General features: G+C 36.7%; 2 protein-coding genes across 5 annotated transcripts; both read left to right on the top strand.

The window, feature by feature from the left end:
- The first annotated feature begins 5,164 nt into the window (after window positions 1-5,164).
- On the top strand, window positions 5,165-9,765 carry LOC107266412 (zinc finger protein 37). Of its 2 annotated transcripts, none has more exons than XM_015736865.2 (12): window positions 5,165-5,255; window positions 6,023-6,256; window positions 6,340-6,576; window positions 6,650-6,823; window positions 6,899-7,227; window positions 7,295-7,536; window positions 7,614-7,794; window positions 7,867-8,104; window positions 8,170-8,310; window positions 8,383-8,502; window positions 8,606-8,761; window positions 9,061-9,765. In XM_015736865.2, exons 2-12 carry the CDS (start codon window positions 6,035-6,037, stop codon window positions 9,295-9,297), a joined length of 2,277 nt encoding a protein of 758 aa, XP_015592351.1. In that variant the 5' UTR covers window positions 5,165-5,255; window positions 6,023-6,034; the 3' UTR covers window positions 9,298-9,765. The 2 variants fall into 2 exon arrangements, with proteins under 2 accessions (XP_015592351.1, XP_015592360.1); XM_015736874.2 differs by having other exon boundaries at window positions 5,246-5,379.
- A 628-nt stretch (window positions 9,766-10,393) lies between these two features.
- On the top strand, window positions 10,394-20,845 carry LOC107266421 (DNA-binding protein D-ETS-6-like). 3 transcript variants are annotated; one of them, XM_025083836.1, is made up of 5 exons: window positions 10,394-11,093; window positions 11,170-11,524; window positions 11,828-12,097; window positions 19,696-19,957; window positions 20,120-20,845. In XM_025083836.1, the coding sequence occupies exons 1-5, from the start codon at window positions 11,049-11,051 to the stop codon at window positions 20,442-20,444; spliced, it is 1,257 nt and encodes a 418-aa protein (XP_024939604.1). In that variant the 5' UTR covers window positions 10,394-11,048; the 3' UTR covers window positions 20,445-20,845. The 3 variants fall into 3 exon arrangements, with proteins under 3 accessions (XP_024939604.1, XP_024939601.1, XP_024939608.1); XM_025083833.1 differs by having other exon boundaries at window positions 11,167-11,524; XM_025083840.1 differs by having other exon boundaries at window positions 10,395-10,945; window positions 11,130-11,524.
- Window positions 20,846-21,131: the final 286 nt, after the last annotated feature.

Here is a 21,131-nt window from a genome sequence, read left to right as displayed (position 1 = left end):
TAAATTGGGAGTCCTCACCGGAGCTGGTACAGCTAATCCGTGGAGGTCGAGAACTGCATCCAAAGGACACTCTGGGGAGCACTGCACTAAGGCACAGTACTACACCTCCGTATCGAGAACGTTATCTGTATCGGTAACCGGAGCCGCCTTGGGACCGTGATCCGAAAAATCACGTCACAGCTTATTAGTTCAGCTAGTTAACTGAATATTCATTAAATATATGATTATATTAGTCTACAAATATTGTATTATATTACATCGTACACATGCAATAAATTGGTACATGAATCAGCGAACGTTTCTTCTTCCCGAGAACCTACCTGTGACACACACCTATGTTACGCTGTTTCATGTTTTAATAGCATAAATAATATTCAGACGGATAAAGAAGGCATTACGGAAAATTACCAAAAACAGAAATGCGCACTTATTAATCTCGGGCATAAAATGATGAGCATATAAAAATGAACTAATTTTAACTATAGAGAGATGAAACAAATAATGTATCTGGTTAGAGAGTTTTTTTTCATTTAATTTTTATGATTCACGGTTATGTAAAGGTTTATGATTTTCAGTAAACGATATAAATACATACGACTCCTCCGTGAAAACAACTGCCCTCAGTAGCTTATCTCTTCATCCAATGATGAACTAGACTGAAAAGGAAAATCATTTTCTATTAACTCACAATATTCTCTCTCGCAATATTCTTCATAGTAATTAAATAAACATGAGACGTGTTACGTCTTGTTTCCTTATAACTATTGAAGAACTACTTACCATGATGCTGCTGCCTGTACGACTGTGAACGACCTGACGCTGCAGGCTCCAATGTGTATTGCTAGTCGCGTGATAGTTAGCAACATTGTTGCAGACGCCCGCTCAGATTCGATTCGTCAGATTCCTAGACTGTCGTGTTGAAGTCGCCAGTACGTGATCTCAATAGACCGATATACTATTCTTCCCAATTGTCCTTTTCTCAATTTCTCTTACTTATAGATATTTACACGCGTCATGTGTGTGTGAAATATAATGTAAAATAATTGTCGTAATCATCTTCAATGAAGAAACTTTATATTTGAGTGCAGAACTCATATTATTAAGATTTTCTAATCGAAACCTTTTGAAATCCTATTGTTATTCGTTTATACTTTAATTACTGAAATAGATCGTTTGTGTAATGTTGATATCGCTGATCGTAGTATAGGCCTAGTGGGGACCTGCTACGTTAAATAATGGGAACGCATCAACTGCGGCACCTCTTGGGTGATGTGGAAGCCCGCAGGTTGTCGTTGTTTATGCCTTTATTGTAATAAGATAAATAAATTAATTGGATATACGCTTTAATCTGTTAATCCCATTTGCAAAAGCACATTTTTTTTTGTAAAAAAAAATGCTCTCCGTAGAGGGGTCTAGAACCATAGACCTCCCGATTCGTAACCGAGTGTACTAGCCAGACGCCAGAAACATCTGTTTGTTTTACTTTTTTCGGAAGTTGTATTTCTAGAATTTCATCTTTTATTCAACTGCTTACTATTGTCGTTTCGTTTACTTTACATATAAGCAGAATGATATGAAGATGCACACCAGTTAAGAACTTTCACGCCACCCTACTCCACGTGGACGAACAATTACCGACAGAGATAATGCTCATTTCCATATTTGCTTCTCAAGATTATTGATTCCAGGTAATGAAGTGAGCTAATTATTTTCTCATAGTAAATCTTATCGAGATTACACTGGGCGCTGGAACTGAAGATTGCAAATAAAAAAATATTTAGGCAATATCTGATGAGCGGCTTCGTTCGAAGGGTTCCTTTGAGAACCGCGGCAGCATTAACAGCAACAGCAGACCTCTCAGCGAGAGAGGACGCGCAACCGCTCAACTCGCTGGTCGTGAGGCACGAGCGGGCATTTAAAATATTAGTCGATTCTGTCATAGATAAAATGTTTAAAAAGTAGTGTTGAAATAACGGAATACATGAATGAGGTTTTATTTTTCTGCTGACAATATTAATAAATTAAAATTGTAAGAAAAAAACGCCATAACGGCGTTTTGTGTGCCGGGTCGCAATTTAAACAGTACGGGTTCGATCCCGATGACCTTTTTTTAACAATATTTTATAGAAACTTAAAATAAAGTTTGGGCCACCTAGAAAGATTCAAGAGAGGAACCTTGAACAATTTTTGTAGTAAAATGAAAAAAAAAAGATGAAAAAAGAGTTCTTCATGGGGGATCGAACCCGTAACCAGCAGCGTTGTCTCTTGACAGGTATTGACTCAGCCACGATGCTCGTCTAAATTAAATTCTCTGTAGATATTTATCTAAGATATTTCAAAATTTCTCTTTGAACTGTTCTCGGTCGTTTCATTTACCAACGAATTTCATCATTCATTTTTTAATGTTCATTTTCGGCATAATAAGAGGTAAAGAGTGAAAACCAATATTTCTATGCATTTTTTATAACTTTGAAATTTATTTGAATATACACATTTGTTTGCGCATTACGTCCATACAAATGTTTAGGGTTCGGTTGGACGGAAGACCTTGCTGCCCCGTCTGTTTGTCAAGAACGGTTTGTGAGGGGTGGGAACTTTTACCCCACCACCGAGCAATCCATTCGTTTTCGCTGACTGCAATATCGGCTGGAACGATGATCATGATCCGCGCAGCTACGCGAATTCGTAACATCGACATAGGCGATGATCTCGAAATCCTACTCCCGGACTCGCCGCTACGATTTAGCGCCATGCTTTTGGTATCGCCTAAGGGCTCATTCGGATCGAAAGCAGCGGGAAGCGGGAAGCGAGCAGCGGAATCTTGGCCGCGAAACTACATTTTCTGCCTTTTTATATTAGGTAACCGTATGAAAGCATTAAGAAATAAGTTATTTGCCTTAATTACGTATATAGAGTCAAGTATACTACATTGAAAATAATAATACATAATTTTTTTTAAAACATGACTTCATTACTAAGCAGATTCCAATGCTTGGACTGCGATTTTGGAAAGTTGATCAACGTTCAACTTTCCGTAACAGTCACCGATGTACAACCGGGAACAACACATCTAAAAGAGGAAATGTCTTTCTTCAAAGGAGACGCACAGGGACTTGTTTACACAACAAACTTATTTTTTTCCAAGATGGCGACTGCGCATACGCACGTTACCGCTGCGCCATCTTATGGGTAGGTCGTATAAGCGTTGAGTGTAGATAGGTTGGTATATGTTCTCTATGCTTTACTATAGCCCATTTGGAGAGTCTCCCCCTGGTATAGCCTCGTTGTATGTTACATGCATGTAGTCTCCTTTGTTACAATTTAACATCACGACCAATCACAATATGCCTATGCGTATGTACGTTGGAAAGAGGTACCACTCTATTCTAAAGTTTCAATGAGCCCTTAAGGCTCATTTAAACCGAAAGGAGCGTGAACCGAGAAGCGAGCAGCAAGCAGCTTGAAACTTTAGAATAGAGTGGTACCTCTTTCCAACGTACATACGCATAGGCATATTGTGATTGGTCGTGATGTTAAATTGTAACAAAGGAGACTACATGCATGTAACATACAACGAGGCTATACCAGGGGGAGACTCTCCAAATGGGCTATAGTAAAGCATAGAGAACATATACCAACCTATCTACACTCAACGCTTATACGACCTACCCATAAGATGGCGCAGCGGTAACGTGCGTATGCGCAGTCGCCATCTTGGAAAAAAATAAGTTTGTTGTGTAAACAAGTCCCTGTGCGTCTCCTTTGAAGAAAGACATTTCCTCTTTTAGATGTGTTGTTCCCGGTTGTACATCGGTGTGCCTATAAGGGATCACATTGCTTCGCAAAAGACTTGGAGCTTTCGAAGGCCTGGTTAGAGGCAGTGTGCAACTCCATGCTTAGGCACATCGATTCATAGCTTTTAAATAAAAATTATCATTTGTGTAAATTACATTTTTCCTTGAAAGTCTATATACCTCGTACTGCGAAGGTAAGACTAAGGAAAAATGTAGTATCATCATTGCGTCTGCTAATGATTTTAATGTAAATGTTACTATAAGTGCGACTGTAGTAACAGATCGTATCTTTATTCAATAAATAACTTTTTATACCATACATAATTATGCATTTATTTTATTTCAGGTACTTGCAATTATGGTAAAATGAGACCCAATCATTTGACCATATTAATTGTGCATATTTTCTTTTACACCACATATTAACGTTTTAGGATATTTTACGAGGGTCATACTTGTTTTTCATAATTGCAGGTGCTTTTAAAAATACCTTATAAAACTTTCAGGGCGATGCGTATAGAACGGTGAGTAAAATGCACGTGTATATCTATATATACATGTGTACGCCTATATATATCCCCGTATATCTATATATATTGGGATATACCTATATATATCGCGTTACTTATACGACCTACCGATAAGGTGGCGCTGCTGCTCGTGCTAACAGTCTATAGCACGTGAGTGCCGTGTCTCCAATAAGTGGTCTGTGGGCTACACCACGGGCTATACACATTTCGTCTGATGCCGAATTCAAAATTTATTTCAAACATGAATTATGACGTGCAGTAGGGTTGCCATCATCTTTTTGCTATGTCGCTGCTACGGAAAGTTGAACGTTGATCAACTTTCCAAAATCGCAGTCCAAGCATTGGAATCTGCTTAGTAATGAAGTCATGTTTTAAGAAAAATTATGTATTACTATTTTCAATGTAGTATACTTGACTCTATATACGTAATTAAGGTAAATAACTTATTTCTTAATGCTTTCATACGACTACCTAATATAAAAAGACAAAAAATGTAGTTTCGTGGCCAAGATTCCGCTGCTCGCTTCCCGCTTCCCGCTGCTTTCGGTCTGAATGAGCCCTAAAACCGTAGTGTTGTGCATCTCCCCACTCCTCTCTGGTATAAGTTCTATGATTGCTCACCGTCATATTTCAAGTTTTGTGCTATAATAACTCAAGCTTTATAACAAAAATGTGTGAGCTTTTACAGACATAAATAATATTTTTTCAATCAGGTGCACAAAATTAATTATTTTTTTTTAATATCATATATTTTCTGCATAAAAAGTGTAAAAACTTGCAAGTTTGTAATATTATTCAAAATGGCGGCTAGAGTAATGTAATTCATCGAATGAATTGCAGATGGCAGTGAAAATGCAAGTAAAATTGAGAAAAGGACGCTCAGTGCAGATTGCCGTTCAAGAAAATCCTCTGGTTATTCATCGTAGAAAAGGTAAAGATTCTCGGTACTGTGTCGTTCCTGTCTGTTGTCTGGACGCAAATGGCGTTGGTACTACGGCCTCCTGGGTGCTTCGGCTCGCTGCCAATCGTACGAGGTTGAAAAACGAAAATTTCAAGTCAGTGTTGGCAACTTTTTATATATTAAACGGCGACTACGACCCGATGCATTTATGCTATGGATTGCGCTCGCTAAATATTTATATTTGATTTGCAATTGCCGTACACACATTTTTAGTGTTATTCACTTTCAACGGTTATACTTACTACTCAATCGAGACATTTTTCAGGATGTTATAAAGCACAACATTGTTCATAATTGACTTTTAACTTTACGAGTACTCCCTGCTAATGTTATGCGTGATTTTCGCTTAAATTTATCATAGGCTCATTAATTTGTATTTATTTGTAGATTAAAATTACCATCACTTTTACATTTTTGTTATGTAAGGAGGAATCATCTTATGATGTGCTGTAGCTTGGTTTTCAAAAAATAAATTGATTCCAATGCAATTTCTCTTTATGATAATATGTTCTTCATTAACTTATTGTCCATTTCCATTTTTTTTTGTATAGGGATAATAGTTTAATTTAGTACTAATGTTTCTGTATTTTTAATTATATTAGGAATTATGTGGTTAACACCACTGATAGCAAGTCAAAGCATATCAATGCTATATGATATTATCAGAAAAACTATTTTGCTGATTATCATTTTTGTAACTTATGAGTTGCAATAAAAATATATGCTCTTTCTTTTAGAACACTGCAAAGATGACAGCTGATTCTGACAAGGATTGTACACACTGTTTGATATGTAATAGTAAAGTTGGTGTTTCCACTAGGAACAGTGTTAGAATCTTTAGTGGGAATTCAGTGACAGCATCAGAGAAGCCCCTTGTTGATACGATATGTTCTGTTTTGGAATTGGAGTTAACTGAACAGAATACACACTCTCTAGTTATTTGTAAAAAATGCTATAAATTATTTAATGAGGTAACATTATAATAGTAATATTAGAGAACAGGCAATGATATTTCTCTTTGAGTACAAAATAGAATGCAACCTTTTTATTTTAGGTGGATGAATTAGAGACAAGATTGTCAGAAATAAGGCTTGAAATATTTACTAATTATAAAAGAACTATAGCAAAAATTTCTGGTGTTCCTCAAGGTGATGACGAATGTAACGATCATGACTATGTTGACAACTCCGAATTGCAAAATACAGGTGATCCTACTGTAAAGTTTAGTCAGAAATTGAAGAAGAAGATTGTGGAAGTTAAAACCCCGTTGAGCCCTGAAAATGTTTTGCTGGTATGTTAACTATATTGATATTATTTCCTGATGATATTTCACCTGCATTATATTTACATATCTTACATTGTAGGAAGAGAAAGAAGATCGCGAAGAGCAAGAGGAAGAAGAAGTACTAGAACAGGTCGAAGAACCAGAACAAATCATTATAAAAGTCGAAGCTTTATTAGATCAAAAAGATCCTGATGATAAATCAGAATTTAGAAAGAGTAAAATAAACATTAAGCAAGACAACATGCAAGATCAGGTTTATTGTTATTATTTGAACTATAGAATATGTGTTATTATGCATTTGTTATCTAATTAAATGTTCATCATTTAGCAATTGGTTTTAAGAAATGACAACGAGTATACTTGTCTTTTATGCCCGGACGAGGAAAAATTCACTGGCGATCCAAAGATGATAATTAGCCATCTGAAAACTATTCATGACGCTCGCCTTTACATTTGTGACATTTGCGGTATGGTCTTTCGTAAACGGAACAAACTCTCTGTTCATCTGGATGATCATGTAGCCAAGGAGGAAGGTGATTTCCAGTGCGAGATATGCAATAGGATATTTAGTAACTTACGACTGTTTAGAATTCACAAGCGTATCCACTATCCACAAGCCAAATCCTGGCCCTGCGAGACCTGCGGCAAGAGATACAGGTGTGATATAGAAAATTTATATAGTACATTTCATTGAGTCCATCATACATACATTTTTTTTTTAAAGCTCGCGAAATTTATTGGAGGAACATATTAATACACATACTGGGGTGCGACCGTACGTGTGTGAAACATGCGGTAAAGATTTCGCATCTAAGTATACGTATAAGGCGCACATAAAGACGCATGAAATTCGGCCAAGGCCTTTTGAATGTACTCAATGCAATAAGACATTTCTGAGCCAGCAAAATCTTAATCAGCATGAAAGGACGCATAATGGCGTCAAGGAATATATATGTCATCAATGTGGTAAGTTACTCGTGCAATATTTAATTGGTTACAAAATACGTTTTTAAATTAATCGATGCACATATGTAACTGTATAGGCAAAGCATTTGGTTCACCACACAATTTGGAAGTACATAATATTGTGCACACTGGCTACAAACCCTACATATGCAGAATGTGTGGTAAGGCTTTCGCGAGAAAAGCCGAAATAAGAGATCATGAAAGAACTCATACTGGCGAAAAACCGTACCAATGTGAATTTTGTGGAGCGACATTTAGGTATGCTTAGAAGTTTTTTAATTTAATAATAAGTAACCCACGAAAGAGTAATGCTGATCTTTCCTGTTACAGCCAAAGGTCGAATTTGCAGTCACACAAACGAGCAACGCACTACAATGACAAGAGATACAAGTGCAATGACTGCGGAAAGGGTTTTAAAAGACGTAGACTTCTGGACTATCACATAAAGGCTGCACACACTGGTGAAAGACCCTTTAAATGTGAAACGTGTACTGCTACTTTTGTATATCCAGAACATTTTAAGAAACACATGAGAATTCACACAGGAGAGAAACCATATCTCTGCGAGGTAAGTATAATTATGTGATAATGTGTATTGAATGTTTTTGAAATACATATATCATTTACTTATAGGTCTGCGGTAAAGCTTTTAATAGCAGAGATAACAGAAACGCTCATCGTTTTATACATAGTGACAAAAAACCGTACGAATGTTTAGTTTGTGGTATGGGATTCATGAGAAAACCATTATTGTATGCACATATGCAAACGCAGGTGATTAAACATTTTTCGGTTTTTTAATCACCGTTTATTTGTTCAGTATTTAAAAACATTTCAATTTCTCAGGGACACTTGAACGATACTATCGTCGTTAATCAACCTAGATTAACTACAGAAGATGATCAATTGATAGCCATTCCTGATGAAGATGTAGAACTTTTAATGGAGGGCGCAGATAACGAGCAGGTAACATACAATAAAAAGTATAAACTGTAAAAAATATAATAGCCATAAACATCATTAGCACTTATTTCAATCTAAAAAATTAATTGCTTTTTATTTTTTTCAGGTGGAAGAAACCGAACTTTATATAGCGGAATTGAAGGATCATGTTATCATTCAACAGGGCGAGGAACAGATGTATCATGAAGAAAATGTTCTAAGTATTCCTGCCGAAGACGCAATCGGTGAAGATGGCGTAGAGCATCTTGTCGTAGACGGTCAGGTAAGATAGTTGAAAAATGCCAATTGACGTTTGATATACAGTGGGACTTTATAACTCGAATTTCTATAAGTTAGAAACCTCTATAAGACTGTGAATTCTCGATTTTGCTAATGCTTCACTTCTATAACTTGAACACCCCGATAGGCCAAAACTATGATAACTCGAAGCATATTTCGTTTCCCTTGCGATACGAGTTATGGAAGTATGTCTGTAACTAGGAATATGTGCATATATTTTTGATTGTTAGATAATACAAAAAAATACAATTTTGGTTTTTCTTTTTGTTGGCAATGGTTTAGATCAATTTTACTGCAACCGAAGTAATGGAATGTAAAACAGAAGGTTCTGAACAAGTTGAGGAAGTTTATGGGTATAATGAGAGCGAGGATGGGGAAACGATAGTTGTGCCAGCATCTTCAGAGTACAAGGAAATCGTTGCAGATTCCAAAGGTGCGGTTCGTCTAGTTCAAATAAGAATCCCCTCATCGGCAAATGGGGAAGGTCGCAGTTGGTTGAACATAGTACAAAATACATGAGAAGGGATAAGGAAGGGACTCATTGGGATATAAAAGCAGAGCTTGTTAAGGCGACATGATTCAACAAATGCTGATAGAGCAAATTTCAGGATAACTTTGCAAGCCTAACTTACACTTGTTTTATTTTTTAAAGTGATTAAGATAGATTTATATTCAGATGATAATTTTAGGTAGTATCCAGATGTAGTATATATACGGTTCGATTAAATCTTAAAACCGAATTTTGCATTTCTTCATGTTCATCTACCATTTCACTGGCTGCGGACCAAATTACTTTGAGTATTATTGTTATAGATTCGTTAAGTTCATGTTCGCACTTTGTCATTAGCATTTATGGGAACATAACATGAGAACTTATCATTTTTTTTATAATGGACCAGTTGGAGGTAAAGAAGTAACCAATTACATTTCACAAAAAAAAACCGTCTCATTTACTTTCCTTTTTAATAAATATACTTAAAAAAAGAATCCATTGTGTAATTTTATAATTTCGCTACCTGTAATTGCACTTAATGGTCAGAAACCAGACTGTACCACACCGTTGAAATGAAATTTCCCTAATGGATATTTTTCTGCAATGTCGATTCATCGGAAATACAATATTTTGTTATGCCGGTGCATATCTCAATAAATGCTTAATGTATATTCAATTGCATTTTATTTTCGATGCATCGGTATTTCAGGAGAATAACTATACGAAATTTAATTTCAGTGGTATGGTACATTGGGGTTTCTGACCCATTAGATGAAATTACGAATACTTACAATTTATCATAGTTACACCTATTTCTGATACTATGTAGTTTAATATATTATCCAAGAGATGGCACAGTATTTGATTACTATTATATTAATTAATAAACTTTACTCGTACTAAACATTAATTTCCCTATTTGCCTAGTCCTCATTAAAGTATAATATAAACTGTAAGCATTTACATGGTAAATTTGAGCTGAAATATGTTGTCACAATTTAAATATATAGATTACTTCTAAAGTTTTCAAACCTTAAAATTAGAGTATTAATAATTATTTTTCAAATAAATATAAAATGTTGAAGGTATTAATTACCAGCTATTGAAATTAACCATTGACACGCTGTATCTTATGAAAATTCAAAAATCTTGGACAACAATAATTCTAGATTAATTTAACAGTAATAGGACCACCCACTAGTAAGTAAATTATTTCACAATGATAACTCGCCGTTACCGTGCGAACACAGCAAGGTTACCTGTGGGTACCTGGTAACAGGAATCCATCCTGGGGTCAGAAAAAGGATTAACACAAGGCAAGAACGAGGAAAAGATGGCGAACTGCTGTAGTGAATCAGCGGTAGACGATGCACGCCCCAAACTCTCACGACCAGCCTCCTCTGTTTCTTAGAATTTCACCAGGAGACGAGCCAATCGGACAGTGAGATTTAGCTCCATTCAAGCAGCATGTCTTGCGGCCGTGACGCGTAGTACAAGTAACGCACGACAAGGAAGAGGCTCAGTATTAAATTAATATTAGAAGAAGTGTTCACCAGGATGTGGTCCATCTTTACGCGTTGCCTAGAAGCACATTATAACCTTGCGTATTAAGCATAACACTTAAACATCGCATACCGTTTCCTGGAAGCGATTGATCTACTCATCGCTGCTCCGGTTCGTCGACAGTGTCTGACAATATTGGCAGATTTTTCCTTCTTGCTTCTTGATGTATAAGACCCTCTTCGCTTCCCAAGAAACTTTGAATGGTGGATGACGAATGCCGAGGATTACCAGGAAGCAAGGAAGTGACTCGTACTCGCCGGTATAGTCATTTTAATCAAATGATCTGACCATTCAGAAATCTTCGGATGTCTCTGAATCATCTCTTCTACCAGAAGGAAGTGGAGGACAGTGTTTCGGTGGAGGAGGAACAGGATGACCGGGATAATAATCACGTACACTGTAAATTCCAAAGTCTTGCCAGTCTGGTGGACGATGGTTGCTGCGTTGGGACCTCGAAGGGAAGTTGGCCAGTTTCTGATAAAGATAAAGTAATAAAAAGCGACATAACGAGAAGTTATCCTTCCGATTTTCGTGGTGATCAGTGCACTCTTCGTCGTAAAGACCTGTCTGGACATGAAGAAGATAGTAACGGAAATGGAGATTGTGCAAATTGTACATCCCCGGTGTCGAGTGTGGAAACTGGCGATGTCGAGGAGCAAATTGATAATGAACGGATTATGGTTCCATCAGGTAAATTTCTTTGAATTTTTAATATTTCTTTCAATATATTTAGTATAACCAAGATAACCGTTCGTATAAATGAAGGTCGTTGTAAAAGAGGTCCAGTATCGCGACGGTTACACTTAAATAATTTCTCAGAATAGAACAATCATTTCTATACGCATACACTGATAGAACACATAATTTACATATAGTATAAGTGAAGTATAAATAACACAAAATATCGATCTAATATTTTTGCTTAATTGAATAAAAAAAATGTGCTGCAATAAATAGATACATAAATCTTATCACATTAATGGACGTATACAGATCCTTCAGAATGGACTGCGAATCACGTAGCCTCGTGGGTGACATTCTGCTGTCGTGCCTTCTCTATAAAACCGGTGCCATCCTCTTCCTCGCTGCCCTCTAGCGGTAAGGAACTCCTGAACTTGCCGGCTGACACTTGGCAACGAATAACTGGTGGTCGCGTCTTGGCTCGTCACCTTGGATATCTTCGTCTTCAGGCGACTGGTATTTACAGTCCTGAACTCTTGCGAGAAGAGAACATTGATGCTGATGAGGAGGATGAGATGAAAGGTCAGTATTGTATGTATATAATTGCAACTACATATGCATATGAATTAGCATGCGGTAAAACCTATATTAGAGGAGGGTGGAGTTAGACGGGCCTGGCGAGGCAAAATGTGCACCTACAAAATCAGTCAGGGTGCCTAGGTAACAAAAAATATATAGGGTGGGCGGAAATCATGGTACAACCGAAAGGAAGGTGATTCCTCATGGAAAGGTAAATTAGAAATCGCAGAATACATTTTTTCTTTACGAGGCTTTATTTTTAAGAAAATCGACTTTAAAAGTTCATTGGGTACACGTGCACTTGAATAATACTCGGCTTAAAGGATCTCGTTATGGGGACTGGTTTTTTTCATATTTGTATACAATGTTACGCCTCTAGGTGGCTTAAAATAATTCAATCTATATTTTAATCTCAAAAACAATGTATTTTATTAATTTATATTTTGTAGAAAATTTCGATCTCATTTTCGGATACAAAATTTTGCTCGTAGAATCAGAAAGACATTAACAGTTTTTAGCGTGGCCTTAAACCACATTATATAAAAATATGAAAGAAAATAGTGCCTTTAGCAAGATTCCTTAAGTCGAGTAATAGTCAAATGCACGTGGACCCGATGGATTTTTAATGTCGATTTTCTTAAAGACGAAGCCTCTTAGCGGAAGATTTTATTCTGTAATTTCGATTTACTTTTCCGTGAGGGATCAGCACCTTCTCGATTGATCCATGATTTTGGCCTCGCCCTGTTTGTACGAGTCATATATGATCATTGTAAAATTTTGGCGTAATGCTTAGCTTCTATAACTTGAAAACCCCCACAGATTAAAACTATGATAACTCAAAGCATATTTTGTGTCTCGTGAGAGTCGAGTTATAGAAATTTTACTGTACATACAAGAAATATGAAGTTGCTAGAAAACGGTATTGGAAATCTTCAACAAAAATTAGATGACCGTTGACCTCTGATCTTCGTTTAATTCCCTGTTCCACGTAACCTATAGTATTGTACTCGTACAGAGGTATTACGTTTTATATAAGGTACTTGAACAGGTATCAGAGAATTGTTTCGCACCGTAAATCTGAATGACACAGAGCCTGTATGGCTTAGGGGTTAATAGGGGTTTTCGCTTCGGACTGAAATGACCGGAAGAGGCTAACCATTCCCAAGGGTAGCCTCCCTGGACGCCGGCCACCGTCGACCTTATCTAAAGCTTTAACGTGAGCGCGATCTATTATCGATAAGAGCAGTCCAGCAGAAAAGTAAATATCGGGGCGATAATAGCCTATCTTGGCTATCTTGATTATCTTGGCCATATAAGTAAATAGATGCACTCAATTCTCGTAGAAATCGTACCATTATTTCTTGAGTTCTCTTTTCTCGCCTTTAGTGCTCTTAACATTGACATAAAGATAATGAATATATGTGTGCTATCAGACAATTGTATTTTTATGGATTTTTTCCTCGTATCCTGATATTACATGCTTTATATTAGTAGAAACATCTAACGCGTATAGTCGGTTCGTGAGTTTAATATTTTTTTTTTACAGTTCACAGACAATGCAATCTTTAGGCAATCGCACGTGGCTTTTTACGAAAATACGGAAAATATGCTGAATAAAAAAAATAAAATATGTTTCAGTGCCTAAATATGCACATGCATACTTTGTAACAAAAATTATGTATAGAGCCACGCGTCATCTACTAAGAAATGCATTCTTTGAAAACTGTCAAAAACAAACACATTTAACTCATAGACAAAAAATCGTTGCATGTAATACACATATACATATGTATATCATCAATATACATCACTTATTAAAAAAAATTAAATTATATATAATTTGTATATTCCGAAAATCCGAAATTTCGAAAATCCGAATTTTTATTTTTATTTAAAAAAAAACTAAGTAAGTAACTCCAGAACGGGATGATTTTATTCAAGTACCAGTAATGGACTTTAAAATCATTGGTATCATTTACGATGCTCTATGCACTTAAGAATTAATTAGTACATGCCAATACTATAGTAACAAATTCAAATACTTTTAGGTAGCTTAAGGTACTTTTTGATAAAAAAAAAAGTTAAAGAGATATAAAATATGCTTTACTGAACCTACAACGAATCAATGTCGCATTCCTATACTATTTTCTGACTGCATTGTGATGTTCACATAAGTAATTCTTCTACTACATCTTAATAATTCTAGTCGGCTGCCTCTGGAAGATTTTGTTCCAATGGTTATATAATTTTATATTGTTATAGGTATAGTCGCGATATTAAAATTATATAAATTCTTAGAAAATGAAACAACGGAAAGAAACACACTGTTACTATGATTAAGTATGTATGTATAATAATAAGTATTATATGAAATCAGTGAAATTTTATCATATGGAAACTAACAATCATATTGACAATTACATGTTCCGTTTATTCAGGCATTACGATACGAGTAATTATTATATACACATTCGTGTACTGTAAATTTCAGTAGATATGCCTCGAGGCGTTTAGATATTCTGGACTGTCCGAACGAGTAGTCATCGCAAAGGAATTGAAAAAAAAAATTGTCGAAGGAAACGGTCTTGATACCAGGAAGCGAAAGTTCAGCCAAGATCCGGATGAATGACCGTAGATGAATCATGCGTAACAAGAAAAATTTTGATCTTGTACCAGATCATCAAAGTATACCCTGCATTGCATACCTAGGAATGTGCTATCAATTTTTTAATTAACATAAAAAATGTACGTTGTATTAATAATAAAAAATGTGTAATTCAGCACCATTAGTACAGTGTGATTCAGGAACGTTATAAAATTTGACAAACAAAAATTTAGTCTACTAACAGTTACGCGTTGTATACATAATTTCTTCTATATCTGTTATATCGTTATAATAAATTCCTAAATATATATTTACCATCGAATCAAATTAAAATTAAAAGGAAAACAAAATTACATCGACATCATTTAACTTTTGAAATTTATAGACCGCGACATCTTATTCATCATTTGTTCAATATGGTGCATGCCAAAAGAAAAGATGACAAAATACCACGTAAAACCGTATGATTCACTAGCGATCAAAACAAAACTCTCGACGCATCTTGTAGGAGCAAAAACAGCATAGAAAACATATGGAACATTGGATGGATGTAAAAGAGTATCAAAAAAAGAAATAGAGTAAGAAAATATATAACCGAACGGCATTAGACATACCACAGAAAATCTGCTCCTTAGCCCTTCGCCTCGTGTCTGATCTTCTTCGTGTTTCGATACATTGGTAATCCTCAAGTTTCCCGAGGCATTAAACTTTTAGATAAGTTTGCGGTTACATGAAAGTTCGACAGGTTAGCGAATTTTTTCACGACGTCTCGTTCGCCGGATCGATTATTCCACCTTATACGCACGTGAACTCGGCATGTTCATTTTGACATTTAAAATATATACATATATTCAAAACCAAACTCAAAAGGTTTCACAGCAATGGTACATTAATGACAAAAATATTTTTAAAAGTCTATCTGATATGACAGCCAGACATCGTACGTGCTATGAAGTTCTGTACCTTTACTTTATATTTCGCCTACAGAGAAACTACACTGATTAATATATTTTCTACAATAGCAGATACCAAAATTCGCAGTGTCAAGTAAAAAGTTCGATGTTCGAGTATCACTCTATGGCGCCGTGAAAGTTCTGTCCATCCCAGACGCATTTGGCAAACCGGAGCTTTGAAGCTTGCGAATCTTGGCACGCTAAGCTCCCTAGATATATAGTCCGCTTGAATAACGTTGTAGGCACTTGCGCCCCTCTGCCGTTTATTAAACGAATGAGTGTTATCGCGGTGAGAGTCCTCATGAATAAACCATCGAGTGTTTGGGGGCTGGGCCGTGGGGTCGCGTGGGGCTACGGGGGTGTACGGTGGTGTACGGCCTCACAGCGAGAAAGTCTAACGGACCTGGGGCGGTAAGCTCACCACGGGGCGCGGCTATATTGTTTTCTTGATGAGCGCAAAACATCCCCGGGATCTTCGGCCCTCCCTGAATAGACTACCCAGGATAGACTAAGGGTTGCGTCTTGCGTGTCACTTTTCTCCATTTGAATTCGAATTTGCTGCTATTGTCAATTAATATGGTTAAATCTTATAGGGACTCTACTCTGCAATAATACCATGTAACTTTCCGTCTTCAAATCTATATACTTGTATGTTTATTCTATAGAAATGTTTTTAAGACTGAAATATGGGAAGAGCAGACTAACCTGAGCTTCGACGCATTTAATTTTTAATATTTATTTTCCAAGCGAAGAAAGATGCATGTGCAGGGTACATTGTTTCTTTGTATAAAACCTTATGCACTTTTAGATGATATCTGTTGCGAAAGAAGATGGCTAGAAAGAGAGCATAGAGAGATACGGAGCTAAGGGCAGAGGTAGGGCGGATGGTACGAAGTCACCCCACGGTGACGATAGACAGTGGGAGGTCGGTAAGGGCTCGAACGAACAGGGGCAAAGGTCGTGCTCAGTTACGCTCCGTCCGGCGAATAGTACAGTTTCTATAATTTTGTCTCCGGCTTTATCATTTATAACATATATATTTAGATGACTCTGCTCTGAATTAGTTTGTCATGTGTGAAGAAAAAGTGAAGACTCCGAATAACCCTTATCGTCCAATTAGACGATGATCAATTAAACAAATAACTTTGACTGTAAGGATTAAAAAGTTTCTGAATGCAAGTGGGTGCAACTTAAGGAATGTCATGCAACATCAATTGCATTATCTTTCGTTTATTAAGCAAATGAAAGGACAGTTACGTATGTAAATTGAATTTGAGTTCATGCTTTGCGAAAATGCCGATTAGAAACTTATCAAAGTTAAACGGTTCACGCCACGATTGTCTTTTCTTCACAAACTTGAAGATCGGTAAGCATCTTATCGCGCGACTGCATCCTTCATTGGGCAATATGTAAACGATCGACTATAATCGGCACTCGAGATAATTATTAGATCTGGTTGGTAATGAATACCGCTTGAAAATACGATCGACGATGGACCCATATCCTGCAACCAAGGACCACGTTGCACGGCACTCTTAGGCAACGTCTTTGCGCGTAATGTGGAGGATTCAAACGCATCCCTTGCATCTTCAACAAGACGCCAGGCTACACCCTTCGACAGCCGCCATTCTTTACAACGGTACTGAATTTCGACATTCGATAAATGTACTGTGTATTATTTTTACAGATTATGTGGAATTTTTTCATTGTGACAATTTGGACAAATTATACTTACTTACCGATAATTCGCGTCCGGGGGGAATATTGAAAAATAATATATTTACCTTAATTTGTCGGGTCGTTCAAAGACTTTTCGAAATGCTATCTCTTAAGAGGATTCAGGGCTTTATTAAAAATATTGTATAATCATTCATTTAGAATTTTTACCATTCTGACAGTGACACACCTATCATCCGAATATTAAGTCGATCATCCACATCGTTTACTAAGTATTGACTGTCAAAGTTACTCTGCGATGCATGTGAAGATACGTGAGAATCCCCAGGAATGTTATTCATAGGATTCTAATGAATAACAAATTGTAACTAGCTACATGAAAAACTAACGAAAGCACTTGCACTATTACGATGAGATAGTACAAAAATTAAATAGTTTTCATCCTTAATTAATTATATTACAAAATTAATGTGAAATCAGCTTATTTTTGCCCGAACGACTGAAGACGCGGTTCCCACATTTGGAAATTATTTGTTGCAAATAGGACCCTTAAAATAATATCAACGAATTATATTTACGTTTGTATTGCCAAGAACTGTGTATCTGTGAATCTTTGCGTCAACATTTTTTACAATATCGACATTTTTTTACTTTAAAATTTAGTCTGAAAAAGTTGGCATCCTGCTGAAATACTGTGAGTTTTTCCTCATTTTCCCCTATGCTACAAAAGATCATTAAATTCTTTAATGTTATAAGTCATAACTGATACTACAATGCTTAAAGATCATATGCTATCCTAACCCTAACTCGTAATTAAAATTATAATTCCAAAAGTGTGTTTGCATGTCTGCTACCGTATCATGCCGTAGATGCTGAACCTATTCAGATGAAATTTGGCATAGAGATAGTCCATGTCCCAGATTAACTCATAGGAAACTTTTTATCCCAGAAACTTAAACATTTCCTTAGGAATAAAAATAATTTGCACACAAAAGTACTCCGCATAAAGCTAGTATGTAATAAATTGATTTTATTAAATTCCTCATGGAAAATACGAAACAGGGAATTAAGATAAAGAAAGGGATTTTAGCATTTTTTAAAAATGTAATTAATATATTATTAGAAAAGTGAAAAGTTGAATCTTCACAGTCAGAATATTTGCCGTTTTGGCATACATCTACGATGAACCGATGAAAACACGTTTTACTTCACATAATATCTGTACGTACAGAATGTTCCTCAAAAATTGAACTGAATTTATTTGTCTGCAATATTTTTAAGCAGTGATGCATTACTAACCGATTTACATAGATTGGCGATGACCAAATTACTCTTATTATTTAAACAGTATTTCTTGACTTTGAAGCAAATGTATTGTTTGCATTCAAGAGAGCACGCAAAGAATAATTTTTTAATCGTGTAGATTAGTAGTTACATTTTTATGGTAAATCACGTGATCTCATTCTTGAGTCGACTTATAACAAAAGTATACCTATCGGCCAGCACATAGTTACATTGCGCACTATGAATAATAATAATATGAATAACTAAAATCAAAATGATATAATAGAAGGATTGATATTTGAGTCTTAGAGCGATTAAAATTTTTTCTTCAACAGCGGAGCGAAAACGGTCAATTCTCGAATGGGGAAACATGGAAAATTGAAAAATTGAATAGGAGTGATGTGACATTTGCCGACGAGTCCAACGACCAGCTACCACCGGGGCAATTGTTTTTTTCACGTAAGCTGTAGGATGCACAGTTGTTTCATTGTGATTTCCTAAGAAACCAAACTAACCTGCTTATTTGCACCGACCCAAGAATCACCCACTACGTAAAAACTCGCGTTCGCTCCGCTGTTGAAGAAAATAGTATGTGAACCGCGAGAGAAAACGGGCGTTTGTGCCTTGTATAAAGTTGAGAATCCCTCGGCTTCGCCTCGGGAACCTCAACTTTATACGCGGGGCAGAAACGCCCGTTTTCGCTCTCGGTGCACAATATACTATTAATTTTATCTAAAAATTGTACGACAAAAGAAATGATAATAGTTCATAAAAAATGATCAACACGACAGGTATTGGTATTCATCTTAGGTCATCTTCTAGTACATACAACTGTTCATAATTCTCCACTAACCCAAAAGAGAAATTGACTCAATAAAACCCTTCTCGGAAACGTCATTCAATTTTTTGAGATGACGATGATACGATAAAGAATAGCGGCAAGTCACACACTCGTTTACTGATTGTACATACATACGACGATTGTATAAGCGGCCGTTTGGTAGGAATATAGAGGAGTGGTAGAGAATAATCTACGAGGAGTTATAAACTGTGCGCTTGCGTGTTCTTCACTGATTTCTCAGAGAGGCTGGGCCTTCTGCAACGGACGTGCTCGCTCATTGGCTCAACGGGAAGCAGCAGTTCAGGGGCGGTCGGAGGAGGTCAAGTACAGCTCTGGCAATTCCTACTGGAGCTACTCTCGGATTCGTCGAACGCTTCGTGCATCGCCTGGGAGGGCTCCAACGGCGAGTTCAAACTCACCGACCCGGATGAGGTAGCTCGTAGATGGGGCGAACGCAAGAGCAAGCCTAATATGAACTATGATAAACTCTCACGAGCACTCAGGTAGACATACCCATTACTAGAAAGTGTCTGTCTACATCCCAAATGATGGATATGACCAAACACATTATCATTTTTTTTTCAATTTCATCGAATTATCTTGCTGATATTTTAATTATATTAATTTACAGCATCGACGATTTAAACTAATTTCTCAATTTTTAGGTACTACTACGACAAGAACATCATGACGAAGGTGCACGGAAAGCGTTATGCTTACAAGTTTGATTTTCATGGACTCATGATAGCATGTCAGGCCCAGGCTGGTGTCACTTTGGATCCAATGGGTTCACCACGTGGAACAGGTCCATGTCATCCGCATCATTCTCATCATCTTTATGGAAGCGGAGGCTCTGGTGCTCCTGCACAAGAAGGAACGTTACCATCGGTACCACCTCCGTCAGTACCTCCACCCCCACCACCACCGCCGCCTCCACCCCCTCCACCGCATTACTGCTGGCCGTATCATAGATGCTCACCACCCACCTAACGAATATTCCGCGCCACGGGGATTTCAGCAGAAAACTTCACAACGACGAGATTTTACCTGGTACACCAGGAAATAGACCCTCGATTACCTCCGTCGGCATTTCATTATTAACAGTCTATGCTCAACCGAATCCTAGTCTAGTTAAATCCATGCCGGCGTGTCGCAACATAGAACATAGAACGATGATCGTTTGTATGAATTTAGATGTCGTCCGAGAAGAGAATATTTTCATTTTTGTATTATATAATTGACAATTACGATGGGAAATACTTGATGCTGAGGTAATTATGATTTTTAGTTTATCTTTAAATGTTTAAAAAATGATCCCGTTCTTAAAGAATATTATGAGACAGAATTATGTGCATATACAAGAACAGTTAAATATATTGAGCGGACCTGTATATGGAATAGAATTAATCGACTGCTTAATAAACAGTAACCAGATTTTACGCAATAATTTATAATATTAATCAGCAAACACGTGTTCTGACCATTACATCTCGGCTACATGAATTCTATGTTGTTATATAGCAACTACATAACAGTTACATAAATGTGAGGCACATCCCAAGAAACACATAGATAAAAGCGAACAAATGATCAACACTTATTGGTCTGTTGCACCTGTCAATGAACCAATAACGTTTGATTACTGAGCCGCGTTTTTGTGTTTGCTGGGATGTGCGT

The sequence above is a fragment of the Cephus cinctus genome, unplaced genomic scaffold, assembly GCF_000341935.2.
Source record: "Cephus cinctus unplaced genomic scaffold, Ccin1 Ccin1_scaffold0021, whole genome shotgun sequence".
NCBI lineage: Eukaryota > Metazoa > Arthropoda > Insecta > Hymenoptera > Cephidae > Cephus > Cephus cinctus.
This window is presented reverse-complemented; position numbering and strand designations above follow the sequence as displayed.